The sequence below is a fragment of the Lissotriton helveticus genome, chromosome 1_1 (assembly GCF_964261635.1).
Source record: "Lissotriton helveticus chromosome 1_1, aLisHel1.1, whole genome shotgun sequence".
Taxonomy (NCBI): domain Eukaryota; kingdom Metazoa; phylum Chordata; class Amphibia; order Caudata; family Salamandridae; genus Lissotriton; species Lissotriton helveticus.
The window spans coordinates 1,996,051,886-1,996,065,560 of NC_136057.1; the positions used below are offsets into that span (position 1 = coordinate 1,996,051,886).

Genomic DNA, 13,675 nt, shown 5'->3' on the forward strand with positions numbered 1-13,675 from the left:
TACAGGTTGCCATTTAGTATTGGAAGTTCCCGAATGCAGAGGATAGAAATCTGACGGTGCCATATTCAATATAGGAAGGCATCACACAGGGGGTTGAGTTGCAGCCAGTATGGCAGACATCTTTGGAGTTGTTGTATTCGGTGGTCAAACTGGATAATCTGAAGCAAAATAGATTTTTTACCATAAATAGGCTATACTTGACCCCCAAAAGATCACAAATTTTGTTCAGGAGCCGGCTCCTAGATGTAGAAGATGTGGCCTCTTGAGACCCAATCTTCACTTGTACCAGGGTAATGGCATTCTGGAAAGATATTTAGAACTTCTTAAAAGATATCCTAGGTGTGAATATCACGTTAAGTTCAGTGTTAGTTTTAATGGGGGTAGACATAACCTCACTTAGCCTGTTGAGTAGAGTGCAGAGGGGCCTTTTGTTTTATCTGGTGCTTTTAGCCAGGAGGGAGATCTGTATAGACTGGACCGACTGACTTCCTCCATGTGCAACCATCTGGCTCAAGCGGTATATCAGACCTGCTGTTTGGATATTGAGGCTACGCCTGGTGGCACAAGCAAGATATGGGCTAACTTCATTAGATGGAGTGGAATCACAGGTACAGAATCAAGAGTTTGAGGGGTCCTATGGTTAAACCAAGGTGCCGCTTTGGGTGTTGGGCCGGTGGGCTCGGTCGGTGCAGTTGTTGGAACCTAATGTGAATATAGCAGCCCGTGGGCCGGATATGAAAAGTAAAAAGGCCTGAGGCATGGTGATATTAGGACTAGAAAAATAAAAAGGAGTTTGGTCTTGAAAATTGAAAAAAACTAATGAGCCCCACTCCATGGTGAGGAGGTCATTTTTATCCTTTTTAAATGTCCCATCATGGCCACCGACAGCAAAACAAAAAGCTAATTGACTGCCCACTCTAAATAGGGCAGGTAGTCCGATGACTCTCCTCCAAAGCCCCATATTATACTATGTCAGTCAGAGCCGTAGTAGGCTCTGTAAACGTTATATTTTTTTCTGCCCTCCTCTAAATGAAGCGGCAGATCAATGCTGTGACAGAGAGGGTGCGGTACCCACTCCGCCAAACTCTATATCAGTGCCTTAATTTCATTTAATTAGTTCATGAGTTTATTAGTTCATTAGTTTAGCTTCTGAGCTTGGAAGCTGTCACTTCTGAACCTAGATTACAGACTCCTGTCCATTTCACCCTTGGATTTAAGGATCCTGGACTACTAGAGAAAAGAGAATAAGTATGTTCAGTAAGTACAGGAGTGCTGCCTCTCAAATGAGGAGTCCGGGATCATCTTAAAGCATGAGTTGATGAATGACTTGTCTATTACCGTTAAGTTAGAGCATAGATGAGCATTTCAAAGTGAAAACTACCACTCTGCCCTGTTCACGAATTAACCAAATATGCATACAGGCATGCTTTCCTGTATAGCCAAGAGACCGGTTCAGGCAGGCTGCAGTGATAGGCCTGAAGCCATGCTTGAACTGCCACTGTAGTGGATAGCACAATAGGTGCTGCAATCCACTAGTGGCCCTGGGTACACTTTTACACTCCATATACTAGGGACGTATAGCTGTGTTACATATACCAATTAGAAATAGGCCAATTTACCTTATTTAAAGGGCAGCACAGGCACTTCATAGTGCATAGAATTGTAAAAGTCCAGCAAAAGACAACCGATAGGCATATTTCCTTCAAGGCAGGTGAAGAGAATTAGGGAGAAAAATATAAGAGTTCACCTGATGGAATGATGCTGTGCTTTGATTTTCTCAGCTGCTGTGAGATTGCCAGTCGTGAAGGGGGGCTATATTTGTTATTACGAATATTTGGCAACTAAAGTTATATTTTAACTGCTATAGCATATGTGTTATTCTAATATTATGCACTAGCCCAAAAAACATCAACCAATTAGTTTTCCCCAAAATGATTAGGTCAGATCGAAAGATTTCCTAATTCCCCAAGAAGAATCTGCAACCTTTTCAGAGAAAGGAAAAGCAAACTTGCTGGTGTCTCGCACCCCTGGAGTGAGAAGGACTCTGTTCATGCTCGACTCTTGCCCCTGTTACACTGAATGGTAGACCTTTCTTTCGCTCAAAATTCAGGAAGTACACAGAAGCTGATCCTATTGTAGCTTTGTGTTCCTCTGATTAAAGAATTGAGCAAAAATCTTTTCTCACCCTCATTTGGCGCAAGCATTATAATCACATGTGACAACTGAGCACACATAATTTAGAGTAGACTCATAAGCACTGACCTAGTATGTCCATTTAGGCTCTAATACATTCTATGCACACGATAACATGCAGCTTGGACTGTAGAGGTAGGCATAGAGAGTGGTAGAGAGTATGGAGGTTAAGGGAGTGAGGTACAGGAAGGTGTATTGCAAGGAAAAGACATCCACATGGGGCAGATAGAGACACTTGAGATAGAAAGACACTTGAGATGGAAAGACAGAAAGTAGCCATATTGGCATATATAGAGATAGTTAGAGAGAGTTAGAGAGAGATCAAAGTAAAAGGGCAAGGATTGAGTGAAATAAAGAGTCCGATTCTGGTGGTCAACCACACGTGCTAATAATTGCTGATTCCATCTCTTACCTCAACAGTTGTTTTCAAAATCAAATGTAAGAGAGGAATGAAAGGGCTACTTGTTATGTTTGTAGTAAAAAAAAAACCTTGCCCTGGGGCCACCTCCATGAAGGCTTCTCAAGTGACATGGGACGAATACACAGAGGCTGAGTACATGCAAACTACATACAAAGTATTGTGAAGTAGTACTTATGTCCCACTACTACACAAACTCATAAATGCCTTCGTGGATCAGCCCTATCGTTTTGATTATAGATGATTATGAGAAATGTTTTTCAAATGTGACAATAGGAAGCCCACAAGTTGAAACATTAATTCAGTATTAGCCTTAAAATGATGGTGTTTGAGTATGTAAAATAGTATTAGAGGAGTACTACTTCACATACTGATAAATGTTTTAATCAATTAGCCCCATGGTATGAAGTACCTTCAGCCTTCCAATCCAGTCAAAACCCACTTTGCCAATGCCTCAGCTTTCAGTCAGTCCAGCCATAACATTCCATTATGGCGTCACTCCAGAGCTTCACGCTGACCCTAGAATGTTCCCCCGAGTGAAAACACATACTGCTACCCCACAGACAAAACCCCAGTCCAAAGGAATGTGATCTGAATGCACACTCAATCTAAAATTGAAAGGAAGACATGGTCCTGCTACAACCCAGTTTCACTCCAGCCAAGCAGGTTCATAATACAGATAGTCACGTCTTCCAGGCGCTGTAATATAATATTGAAGCGGCAGCATCAAAAATATTAAATGCTGTGACCAAATGGGATGTTTTATAGAAAACGCATACGGTTTTAGCTACTGTTATACAAACACCAAGATCGCTCATAGTAAACAGTTAGTTATAAACCTAACATTTACGCTTGTGTTCTGTTGGTAGAGGGCCCCAGTGAGTGCTACTGGATCTGCATTACCTCAAGATACAACCGAAAGTACAACATCTCCTATTGGACATCAGAATGCCCTTGCGGTGAGTGTCTTCCTAATTTCATTTTTCTTCTTCTTCACAACATCGAAGATTATGCCAATGTGTGCACATCTGTGTCGTTTAGGTCCATTTGCAAACACTCATGCATGACCTATTCCTACTCCAAAAAGTCGTTCTGTTTCAGATTATGAGCTGGGGCTGATCAACCATTATTACGCTATTTTTCTTAAACCTGCTAGATTGGGCAGCTGACAATCCCACATGCACTGCTGCCAGGTGACCAACCCTCCCTGTCCCCCAACTCATTGTACGGCATTAGTTGCTGCTTCCGCTGGGATTCTGAGATGCTGCCGATGGCATGGTTGGGCAGTGGTTGCAGGGAATAGCGGAACAGCGGGGGCACCGCTGGAAACATTACCTGGTAATATTTGCGGTGCCCCCAGCAGGGGCAGAGCAAGGCTTTCATCAGAGTTTCCGCGCAGTCCCCGACTTTTGATCTCACAAGGGGGCCTCTTTACCTGATGGGCTAAGATGAATGGTGTGGCCCAAAGAGGTGGAGCAGCGGCTGCAGATCAGCACAAAGATGCTGCAGCACTGCTCCTGATTGAAGACACCGTTTTTGGACCGCGGACTCAGTGGGTGAAAAAGGAAAAAAGAGAGAAAAGCAGGAGATTTTTCTATCTTCGAGTCTGTGTGTGCCTTGCAGCATGAATCCGATATCAGGGGAGAGCCACCAGGTTTCATACCAGGGGTAAGTACCTAAGCAAACGTAACATTTGTAGGGTGTCCTAGTTGCGGTTGACTTGTTGGCTTTTCTCCCTTAATTTAATCTGAGGCCGGAAGAGGGGAAGTTTGCATTTCACCACAATGGGGAGGCATTTAAAAATGACTAAAATGATCGGCAATCTGGATACTGCTGGGGCCCTTAAAGCTAAAACACGAACAGCTCAAATGAAGATAGCATAAGCAAGAGCAGAGTGCAGTTTAACATCCCGCCAAGGGTCAGCAATAGTGTCAAGCCCTTACAGCGTGGAGGAAAATATATTGGATAATAAAGCAGAGGCTGGATTTGAGGGGTGGCATTGGACAGTGTCCCACTAGGGTTGTTTGCAGAAGGGGGGTTAGGGGAGGTATCCCGACCCCCACACAAAGTGAGTCAACAAATATCCATATAGAGACCAGCCCATCTCTATATGGCAGCAGATGACAAGGAGAAGGGGGCAAGTAATAAGGTCAACAAAGGATAAAAAATTCACTGCAGGTGGATTCCAATGAAGAAAACGTTAGCTTGACCCAAGGCAAGTCGAAAGAGTACCCGCTATTTGCAACAAGCATTGGCATAGCCAATAGGTCTTGCTTTTGGGACCTTATAAGTATTTAGTTATGCAGCGCAATATCCTTGGTGCAACAACATCAACTGTTGCATGGCTAAACACTTATCATGTCCCAAAGGTGAGACCTATTGGCTATGCCAATTCTTGTTTTACAAATATATTCCAAACATTACTCCATTGTTGTTTTCATAGACGCTCCGAGACATAATTTGCATTTGTTATCCAGTAACAACTTCTCACCTGAAACAATGAACACGTCCTCTATAAATATCTATTAAGCTTTTGATCTATTCTATAGAAAACAAAAACTTAACTTTAAAAAGGAACCCCAGGGTAAGATGGTGCTATAAAACTGAGAGCGACTGCGCAAATGGCAGATTCATATGTCCCGCAAATTCAAATTTAATTGCATTGCACATTTTAAATATTAGCCGAGAAAACAAGAAAACAGTGTTCATGCCTAAAATATTTCATATTACAGAACGGTTACATTTACCACGTCAATATTAACTTAAAGTAGATTTGGCTACTGGGTGGTTTAAAACACCATATAAACAAATCGTGTCCCTGTCTAGTTCTCAATACTCTTGAAAGCAGAAACAAAAAGCTTTCGGGTTAAACATGTTCTGTTTCATTACAAACAGTAACAAAATAAGCACAAGGAATGTTTTTTTTTATTGACGGTAACATACACAAGCACTGCCACATAATTGAGGATAGTAACCGCACAAAAAGAATGTTGAATTTACAATAGGTCCATACATGGGCTTCCGTGCATTTCCTGCTGAATGCCAATAAATCGAACATTGAAAGTCTACATTTTTAGAAGTAACCCAAAGCAAAGGTTGGCATAAAAGTTTAAAAAAGTTACATTTGGGAAGACGACAGGCTCCGTGCAACAGAAATCGCTTTGTGAAACGACGCACCAAACGCACGATAGATTTAATGGGGAAATCGCAAACAATTGTAATGTTGAAAATATTCTCTTTTAAAATGACAGCCACAATTGCATATATGCAGTTTACTAGAATTAAACATTTCCAAATCTGTATGCTCTTACAAGAACATTTAAAAATACATTTAAACTGAGAACCACTTGACTTCCCGGAGGCCAACCAATAGTACAAAAAGTACATTTGGCTATACAGTGTCTTTGTGGATTCCAAGATTGTTGAGGTTTAAAGGCCACTCACACTTTGTATTTAGCTTTTTCTTGAATGTAATAATGTAAAACGCATATTCTTGAGTCAAATTATTTAATTTTTGGCACACAGCCAGGACCTGGCATTTTAAATGTTGCCAATATTTGCGTAGACGATATTCTGGCTACAATGTTTTTGCTGCCGGATATTTTTGTGCTCTATATTCTGACAAGCAACCTTTCGCACCAATCTCATCAGTTTACACAGAGTAAACCATAAGGAGGCGGGTTAACGGTTTACAAATGCTCTATAGAGTGACACGTGACACTCCCTTTAATCACTACTTTTTTCTCGCGGTTTTCCAATATCTTCCTTTCCCGGAAGTCTTAGGAGGTTTACAAGCAGGATGGGATGCGTTAATGAAGACTTCTTTTCTGAACAGTCAAAGGCCCGCGTTCAGGGTGCATGAGGTTAAAGACTCGAGGGGCGCTGTGAAAGGCGACGCTGAGGCTGCGGAGGAAATGAGAGCGTGTGAGCAGGTCTTGGAGGGGGCTTGTCAAGGTTCTGCCTTCAGCAATCCATACACTGCGGGTTTCTCATCAGCACAGCGCTGGAGTGACAGAACGTGCGATATTATGCGAATTAAGATGGTATTTCAAACCCTGCACTTTGTACAATTCATCTGTTGATGATAGTTTCATTAGTACGGCATACATCACCCAGATGAGCCTCAAAACACTTTTAGCGGAAACGCAGACCATGCTTCAAGAACATTCCAGACAGTACTTCAAGAAGCAGAGCTTTTGTAGAAATAGGAGCGGGGAGAAGCATACGGACGAGCGAAAAACACAGGGGAGAGAAGTGCACGAGGAAGACTGCTAAAAAACACGACGCGTCCATGAAAGCGATCACGATCGTGGGGACGCTCTGTGGTCAGGGAGGGTGGAGTGAGGTGCGCTGCATTGGAGGGGCGGCGCGAGGCGTGCACGCTTGTGCGCATAATCGCAAGCTGGTGGCCGGGAAAAGCAGCATTTGGTAGCACTTCGAAATGCCACTGACTAAATGTTTCGGCCAGGCTAGCACATGCGCTGGATCAGGCGAGACCTAAAAAGGGAAAACATTAACTGCATCGCAGGTACCTTCCACTTCCATTGAAACTGGGCTTCCTCTAAGTATGCAGTCTCCTGTTCAGAGCCCCAAGCAGACAGCTTAGTTGCAAGATAATGGTACTCCTCAATTCCCTGCTGTCCTAAGCAAAATTTGGATGATTGTACATTCTCAGCCTCCTGAAGCAGTATCAGATATGGGCCAGCTAGATCAGGCGCATCCGGAACTAGATGGACCCCAAGAGAAGCAAATTTGAAATCAGCAGCAAGGAGAGGATGCTATTGTGCAGTGGGATTAAAAGACTATGCTGAACCTTATTTTGACGAAATTAGAAAATTAAAAGTAATGCAAGCAAGTGAGATAGGATCCCTGAACAAAGGATTGTCTAAAATTGAAGAAGCAGTGTGCACTTTTCCCACAAGTATGCTTGAAACTGAGTCTAGGATCTCGCAGCTGAAGGAGTAGATAAATACCATGCAGCAACAAGTCAAACGAGCAAGGAAGGAAAAATGTTCACTAGAAAATAAGATTGACACGTTGGAAAATCATTAACGCCACTCCAATCTAAGCCTGGTAGGAGTTCCGGAAGGATGCTAAAGGGTACAAGTCCTTGAAAGGGTAGAAACATTTATTAACCCCTTCGGTGCTCATGGCGGAGCGGTTCCGTCATGAGCGCCGGTTGGGCTGTGCCTATGACGGGACCATTCCGTCATGGCCCCGCCCGCTCAATAGAACCTTCAGCACAGCGCGAAAATTCGCTCCGCGCTGAAGGAGTTAAGAAAAACTGTTCTAGTACACATTAGATCTCAAAATCATGCAGGTAAACAGGGTCCCGGCTTAGCCATATTCAAACTCAAAACTGCCACGGACATTTTTGGTAAATTTTGTGGACTTTGGCATAAAAGAGCAGATTTTGACCAGAGCCGTTCAAAAGAAACATTTCTCTACTGACGAAGTGCATTGCAGTTGTATCTTTTCTGATATTTCGGCAGCAGAAGCGTGACGTAGAAAGGAATTCATAAAGTTATTATACTTGTTTAAAGCACAGGGCGCACAAACAGCAATTACCCAACAGTCTATATTAAGGGTTTTGGTGAAAGGGAAATTTCACATGCTTGCTAACAGAGATGAAGCCCAGGAGCTGCTGCAAAAGATTTCTAGCAAAAAAAATGAGCGGGTAGTGGAAATTGAGTATCATAATTAAAGAGTGAATAACGGGGATGGGTAATTCACCCGGGTTGCCCAATCATGGCACCCAGGAAGGTCGTTCATTACTGCAGGAGGGGTATTGTGGACTATTCCCCTCTCACTTGGGACTGGGAGGTGTTGGGTGGAGGGGGTTGTTTTGGGAATGGGGGAGCAAGGCTAGTGAACATAAGCCTAATCATAGGGAGCAATTACATTTTGAGAAGAAATTATTTTTTATAAAAAAAGTGTTCAAGTGAAAGAAGGGAACAGGGACAATGGGTCTTAAAGTTCGAATGATATCATGTAATGTAAATGGGATGTCCAACAAGCAAAAGTATGGTGATTTAATTAGGTGGCTAACTTCCTTTTCTCCACAAGTTCTTTTGCCCCAGGAGACCCACCTTAAAACTAATATGCCAAAGCTCTTTGGGCCAGATGTACAGCCCTTTTTTGTGGCTGCAAACCGGAGATCCTCCCTTTTGCGGCTGCAAAAATGTGTAATAGCATTTGCAACTCTCTCTATTAGTAAGGGGCGAGTCAACATGCTATGTACTAATGTTGTGCGACCGCATTTGCGGCCGAAAAATACTTGCAGTTTACCACCTACTTCAAGCCACTCGCAAAGGGGAAGGGGTTCCCTAAGGGACCCCTTCCCCTTTGTGAGTATGTGGGAAAACATTTTTTGAGAGCAAGCAGTAGTCCCAGAGACCACTGTCTGCCTTTAAAAAAATTAAACTGAAGAGATTCATTTTTCTTTTTTAAATGCATCCCATTTCCTTTAAGGAAAATGGGCTGCATGTAAAAAAAAAATTGCTTTATTAAAAAATCAGTCACAGACATGGTGGTCTGCTGACCCTAGCAGGCCACCATCCCTGTGAGTGCTATCCATTCCTAATGGGGTCGTAAATTGCGTCTGCCTCATTAATATTAATGAGGCAGGCAATTTGCGACCCTATTAGGAATCGCAAACAGCGTTTGAGACACTGTTGTGCATTCCATTTAGTAAGTCACAAATTGCGAGTCGCAAATGCGACGCAAATTGCAACTCGCTAATTGGCGGGTTGTACATTTGGCCCTTTATTCCTAAATACTATTTTAAACCATACTTTGATTTGGCTAGATTGGCGGTAAGACAGGTAGAGATTTATCTTGGACAAGGTGTTGAGTCGGAGGACATTCAAGTTCATAGGGAATCCAATGGTAGATGAATCTGGTTTACAGCTACGTCCCGATAGTGGATGATCTTACAGCAATTATGCAGATAATCAAATTGGCCATGGGAGCAGTGGGTCCTAAATTATAGGGGGTGATGCTTAATCTTATTCAGGACCTTGTAAGGGATGCTTTGAATAAAACCAAAAAACAATTGAACCAGTGAACCAAAAAAGTATTAAATATAATGAAACAGGATCATAAATTGATTAACCCATGGCATAGTGCCCATCCAGGTCTCTCGAACTATACTTGCTTTTTCCATCGATTTCAGTCGGCTTCTCGTATTGATTTTTCTCTCATCTCCCTCGCTCTTCCTTGTGATGATTCAGAAATTTGGGCTAATTCATTCTCAGATCACTAATTGGTTGGTATTGAGTTGGAGGTGGAGGCAAGAAAAAGAGAGTGGTCCAGGTGGTAGATGGATCATCTCCTTCGTTCTCATCAGGAATGGTTGCTAAGTACCAAGAAATATATAATAAAAAAAAATCAGGTCAATAAGGGTACACCACTTTTTTTAGTTTGGGGTGCTTTTAAGGCAGCAATGCGTAGGCAGAGGTGGTATTTGTGGCCTCACTAGCTAAAAACTGGGTTCCTCATATAGATTAACTCCAATCTTCAGTCAATACTGCTCTTCAGAAGAAGATTTGGCTTTCTGGGACACATTTAGCAGAAAATACTCTCTTGACAAAAGCCAAACGGGAGCTAAGGGAATTTTTTAATTTGGGAGGAAATACAGAACTCATGGCTGTATCTGCAGCAGGAGTAGGAGGAAAGCCAGAAGGTAGGTACATTCCTGGCGTGGTCAACCAGGGTTAAGCAAGAATCCGCATTAATTACTGATCTGCAGAAACTAGGGACAGGGCTGTAGTTTCTGAAAAGAACGAGATAGCTAAATGTTTTCTGCTGCATTACAATAATTTGTATGCCACCAAATATGCAGACTCGAAAGAGACAATACATTATTATTTTCAATCCATAAAATTCCCACAATTGACAAGCATACAATCGGAGGGGTTTGAAGCGGGTATTAAAGCATTAGAAATCCAACAGCCCCTGGCCTCAATGCCTTGTGGAAAGGCTTGTGATAATGATGGGCTTCCAACAGAATTTTATAAAACCTTTTCTGAAGGATTGGTGCTTTTTTTGATGAAGCTTTTTAATTTTATAAAAGAAGGGGGTGAGATTCCGTAAATTTTTAAGGAACCAACAAATGTCAGTTTTGGTAAAGAAAGGAAAGAACCCTAGAGATGAGAACTCATATCTTCCGATAAGCTTATTAAATATGGATTTAACAATGTTAATGAAAATTTGAGCTAATTGTATCACCCCGGTAGCCCTGAAGCTAATTCATAAGGACCAGACTGGGTTCGTGGCTGGCAGGGTGATGTAATCTAATACTGTTTTTTTAATTCATGCGCTGGATTTTTTAAATGTGAATCAGACGCCTGCATTGATCATGATGGTAGATCCTGAGAAAGCATTTGACCTTATCAACTGGGGTGCTGTTTTTTATGGTCTTCAATGGTTAAGTTTTCCTTCTCAGTTTATTTGCATGCTTCGTAATATATATCAAGAGACTCAGGCAAGATATTTATAAATTCAAATTTTATCAGGAATGGTTGAAATACATAGGGGAACTTGACAGGGTTGTCGCTTGTCCCCTGTTCTATTTACCTTTATTTATCAAACAAACTTCTTGTAGTTAGGATTAGGGCTAACGTGGGTATTGAAACCAAAGACAACGTCTCAACCGGTAATCATTTAGGGGGCAAGTAATAGGCGAGTAACAATCACTCAGGAAAGGGAAGAAAGGAGACCACAAAAGGTTTCATTAGGAAGTAAATTATTTTTTGTAAGTAGTTATATCAGTACTACAATACAGTTTATGCAAAAGTAACCAGAACACACAATTGTGCACTGAATGTGCTAGTGATAGTGAACAGCGGATTGACACATGGGAGCATGCTTGCCCCACATTTTGCTGTCCTCTGTGTCCATGACCTGGAAACCACACATATGAAGAACCGGACCTTTTAATGGTCCAGCGGCGCAGGGCACGCCTGAAATCTTCGAGTTCACCTGTACAGGTATACAGAGACACGGAACACTCTATTCGTGAGAGAGTAAATATTTATTTGGCTGCAGCCATGAACAGTGGTCCCAGAAGTAAAATATAGTAAGTTCTCGGGAGACTGCTGCTTCAATCCGCAGCGTACAATCTTTTAGAGCAATAGACACACCCATATCCAACCCACACTCAAACAAATCTGAACCAATCAACAGTGACGTTCTTGTTTGCCAGAGTGCGGCGTGATCGAGTGCTTTAGTTTTTTACTCGTGCAACATCTTTTGCAACATGGTTAATCATGAACGTATCTAGTGACTTATACCACCCCCCACAAGTACAGACGAGCCCAACTACAAACATGAGCCACAATGCACAAGGACAGACAAACTCTACCACAAACATGAGCCATAATGCGGGCTGGGATTTTACACAATCCCCTTTGTGTAAAGGATTGATCCTCTTGAGCAGAGCCAACAAGGACTAGTTTGTTTTTCTAGCGAGCGTTGCATGTGTTTTCAGGGACAAGGAGTGCTGAGCGCTGAGCGCGTAACTCAAAAAGCTAGGCCTGGGTAATGGCAATACAAAATGGAGTCTAAATACAAGATGGACTCGGTATTTGGATATTTCATATTTCCTCAGTCCTCCCTTTTGCCATGCACAGGCAAATCCTAGTCAGAATCTACATTAATGGCCATGAGTTGAGAGACTTGTTTTTGTAGCATTATTTGTGTATTCTTTTCTTTCTTCTTACTTATCGGTCGGTGTATACATAATGTGGCACAAAGGCCGCATTGTAGGCAGAGGCAACAGGTAACTATCACAGCTAAAATGGCTCCAATAAATGTCATAATCCTCCAACCCCAAGTGGACAGTATTCCCCAGAACCATCCTGTTAATGACCAATTCCCTTCGTCCTGATGGATTCTACTCAGCTATCTTATGGAGTTTTGAGATGGCCTGGTATACCCTAGGGGCATTATCAGGAATATAAATACAGCAGCTAGATCTGATCAATTTGCATACGCCTCCACAGTCAGCAAGGATAATGTCTAATATCATCCTATTTTGGTGCGTGACAAGGCGGTCAGCAGCATGCTCTGCTGTGATATTACTTAGAGCTCCAGCTGTTTCATTGACAGTTGCCTCTACAACTCGAATAAGTTGTCTTATGTCTCTACTGTTGGCTATTGGACCCCAGAATGGAAAGAGCCCTTTTAAGAAATCTCCTGCTTCTTGTCCTGCTGTATCTACGGTAGACGCCACTCCTCTTTTCTGCAGGTGGTGTTTGGCATTTGCTGTATACGTAGGGGGCAGTAACCAAGTAATATAACAGGTGCCTTTCCAGTTACTGGGTAAAGAAGTGTAGGCCTTACTCCCACACACAAAATATGTGTTACGTGAGGGTACCATGCGAGGCCAGTCTGTTCCATTTAGAGTTACAACATGCAGACACTTACTAGTACCCTTGTTCCTTGATCCCACCTTTTTAATACAAAATGGTGCCTGTTCGGATGTTACTAAAAGAGTTTGTCCTTTGCGAGGAGTCTTATCAGAGGGCAAGAAATACAAGTCTGTAGACCTGTTCTGGCGATCAGCATATTCTGACTTTTCACTGGTCACTCCATATACTCTTTTCCCTTCTGGCCAACACAAATGGTACGGATATAGTCCAAAATCCCATACGTCCGTATTATCTCTGTTGGTATTAAATGCCCAAATGGCGCTTAACTCCCACCACGCACTACAGGGACCATTAAAGGGAAGAGGGATATATGGTATCCCGGTGCTTACAGAAATCTGCAGAAGGCCGCAAACCCAACAATTAGTGGTGTTAATGGCCAGCTGATGTTGATGCAACATAGAAACAAACGTATTGTTGTGGAACTCGCTCCTTCTTGACTCAAGATGCGGGGATAGAGTAACATGGGAATGCATTTCACTAATAACCTTGGTGATAGGCTGTGCAAAAGTCATATGAAACACCCATCCTATACAAGAAACTATAATACCTATTAGGACCACTATTATTAAAGTTATGACACAACGATTATGCAATAATTTACAATATTTCTTTCTCTTCATTTGCATTTTGT

General features: G+C 42.3%; 1 protein-coding gene across 4 annotated transcripts in view; it reads left to right on the forward strand.

Moving 5' to 3' along the window:
- Nucleotides 1-13,675, forward strand: part of LOC144755443 (putative ferric-chelate reductase 1) — a 552,454-nt gene that overhangs the window by 228,122 nt on the left and 310,657 nt on the right. For 3 of the 4 annotated variants that reach the window (XM_078644381.1, XM_078644371.1, XM_078644390.1), the window contains one exon: nucleotides 3,481-3,570. The exons of the other annotated variant lie outside the window; for it this stretch is intronic. In XM_078644381.1, coding sequence (XP_078500507.1) covers nucleotides 3,481-3,570 — 90 coding nt within the window. The remainder of the gene's footprint in view (nucleotides 1-3,480; nucleotides 3,571-13,675) is intronic. 4 annotated transcript variants of the gene reach the window in all.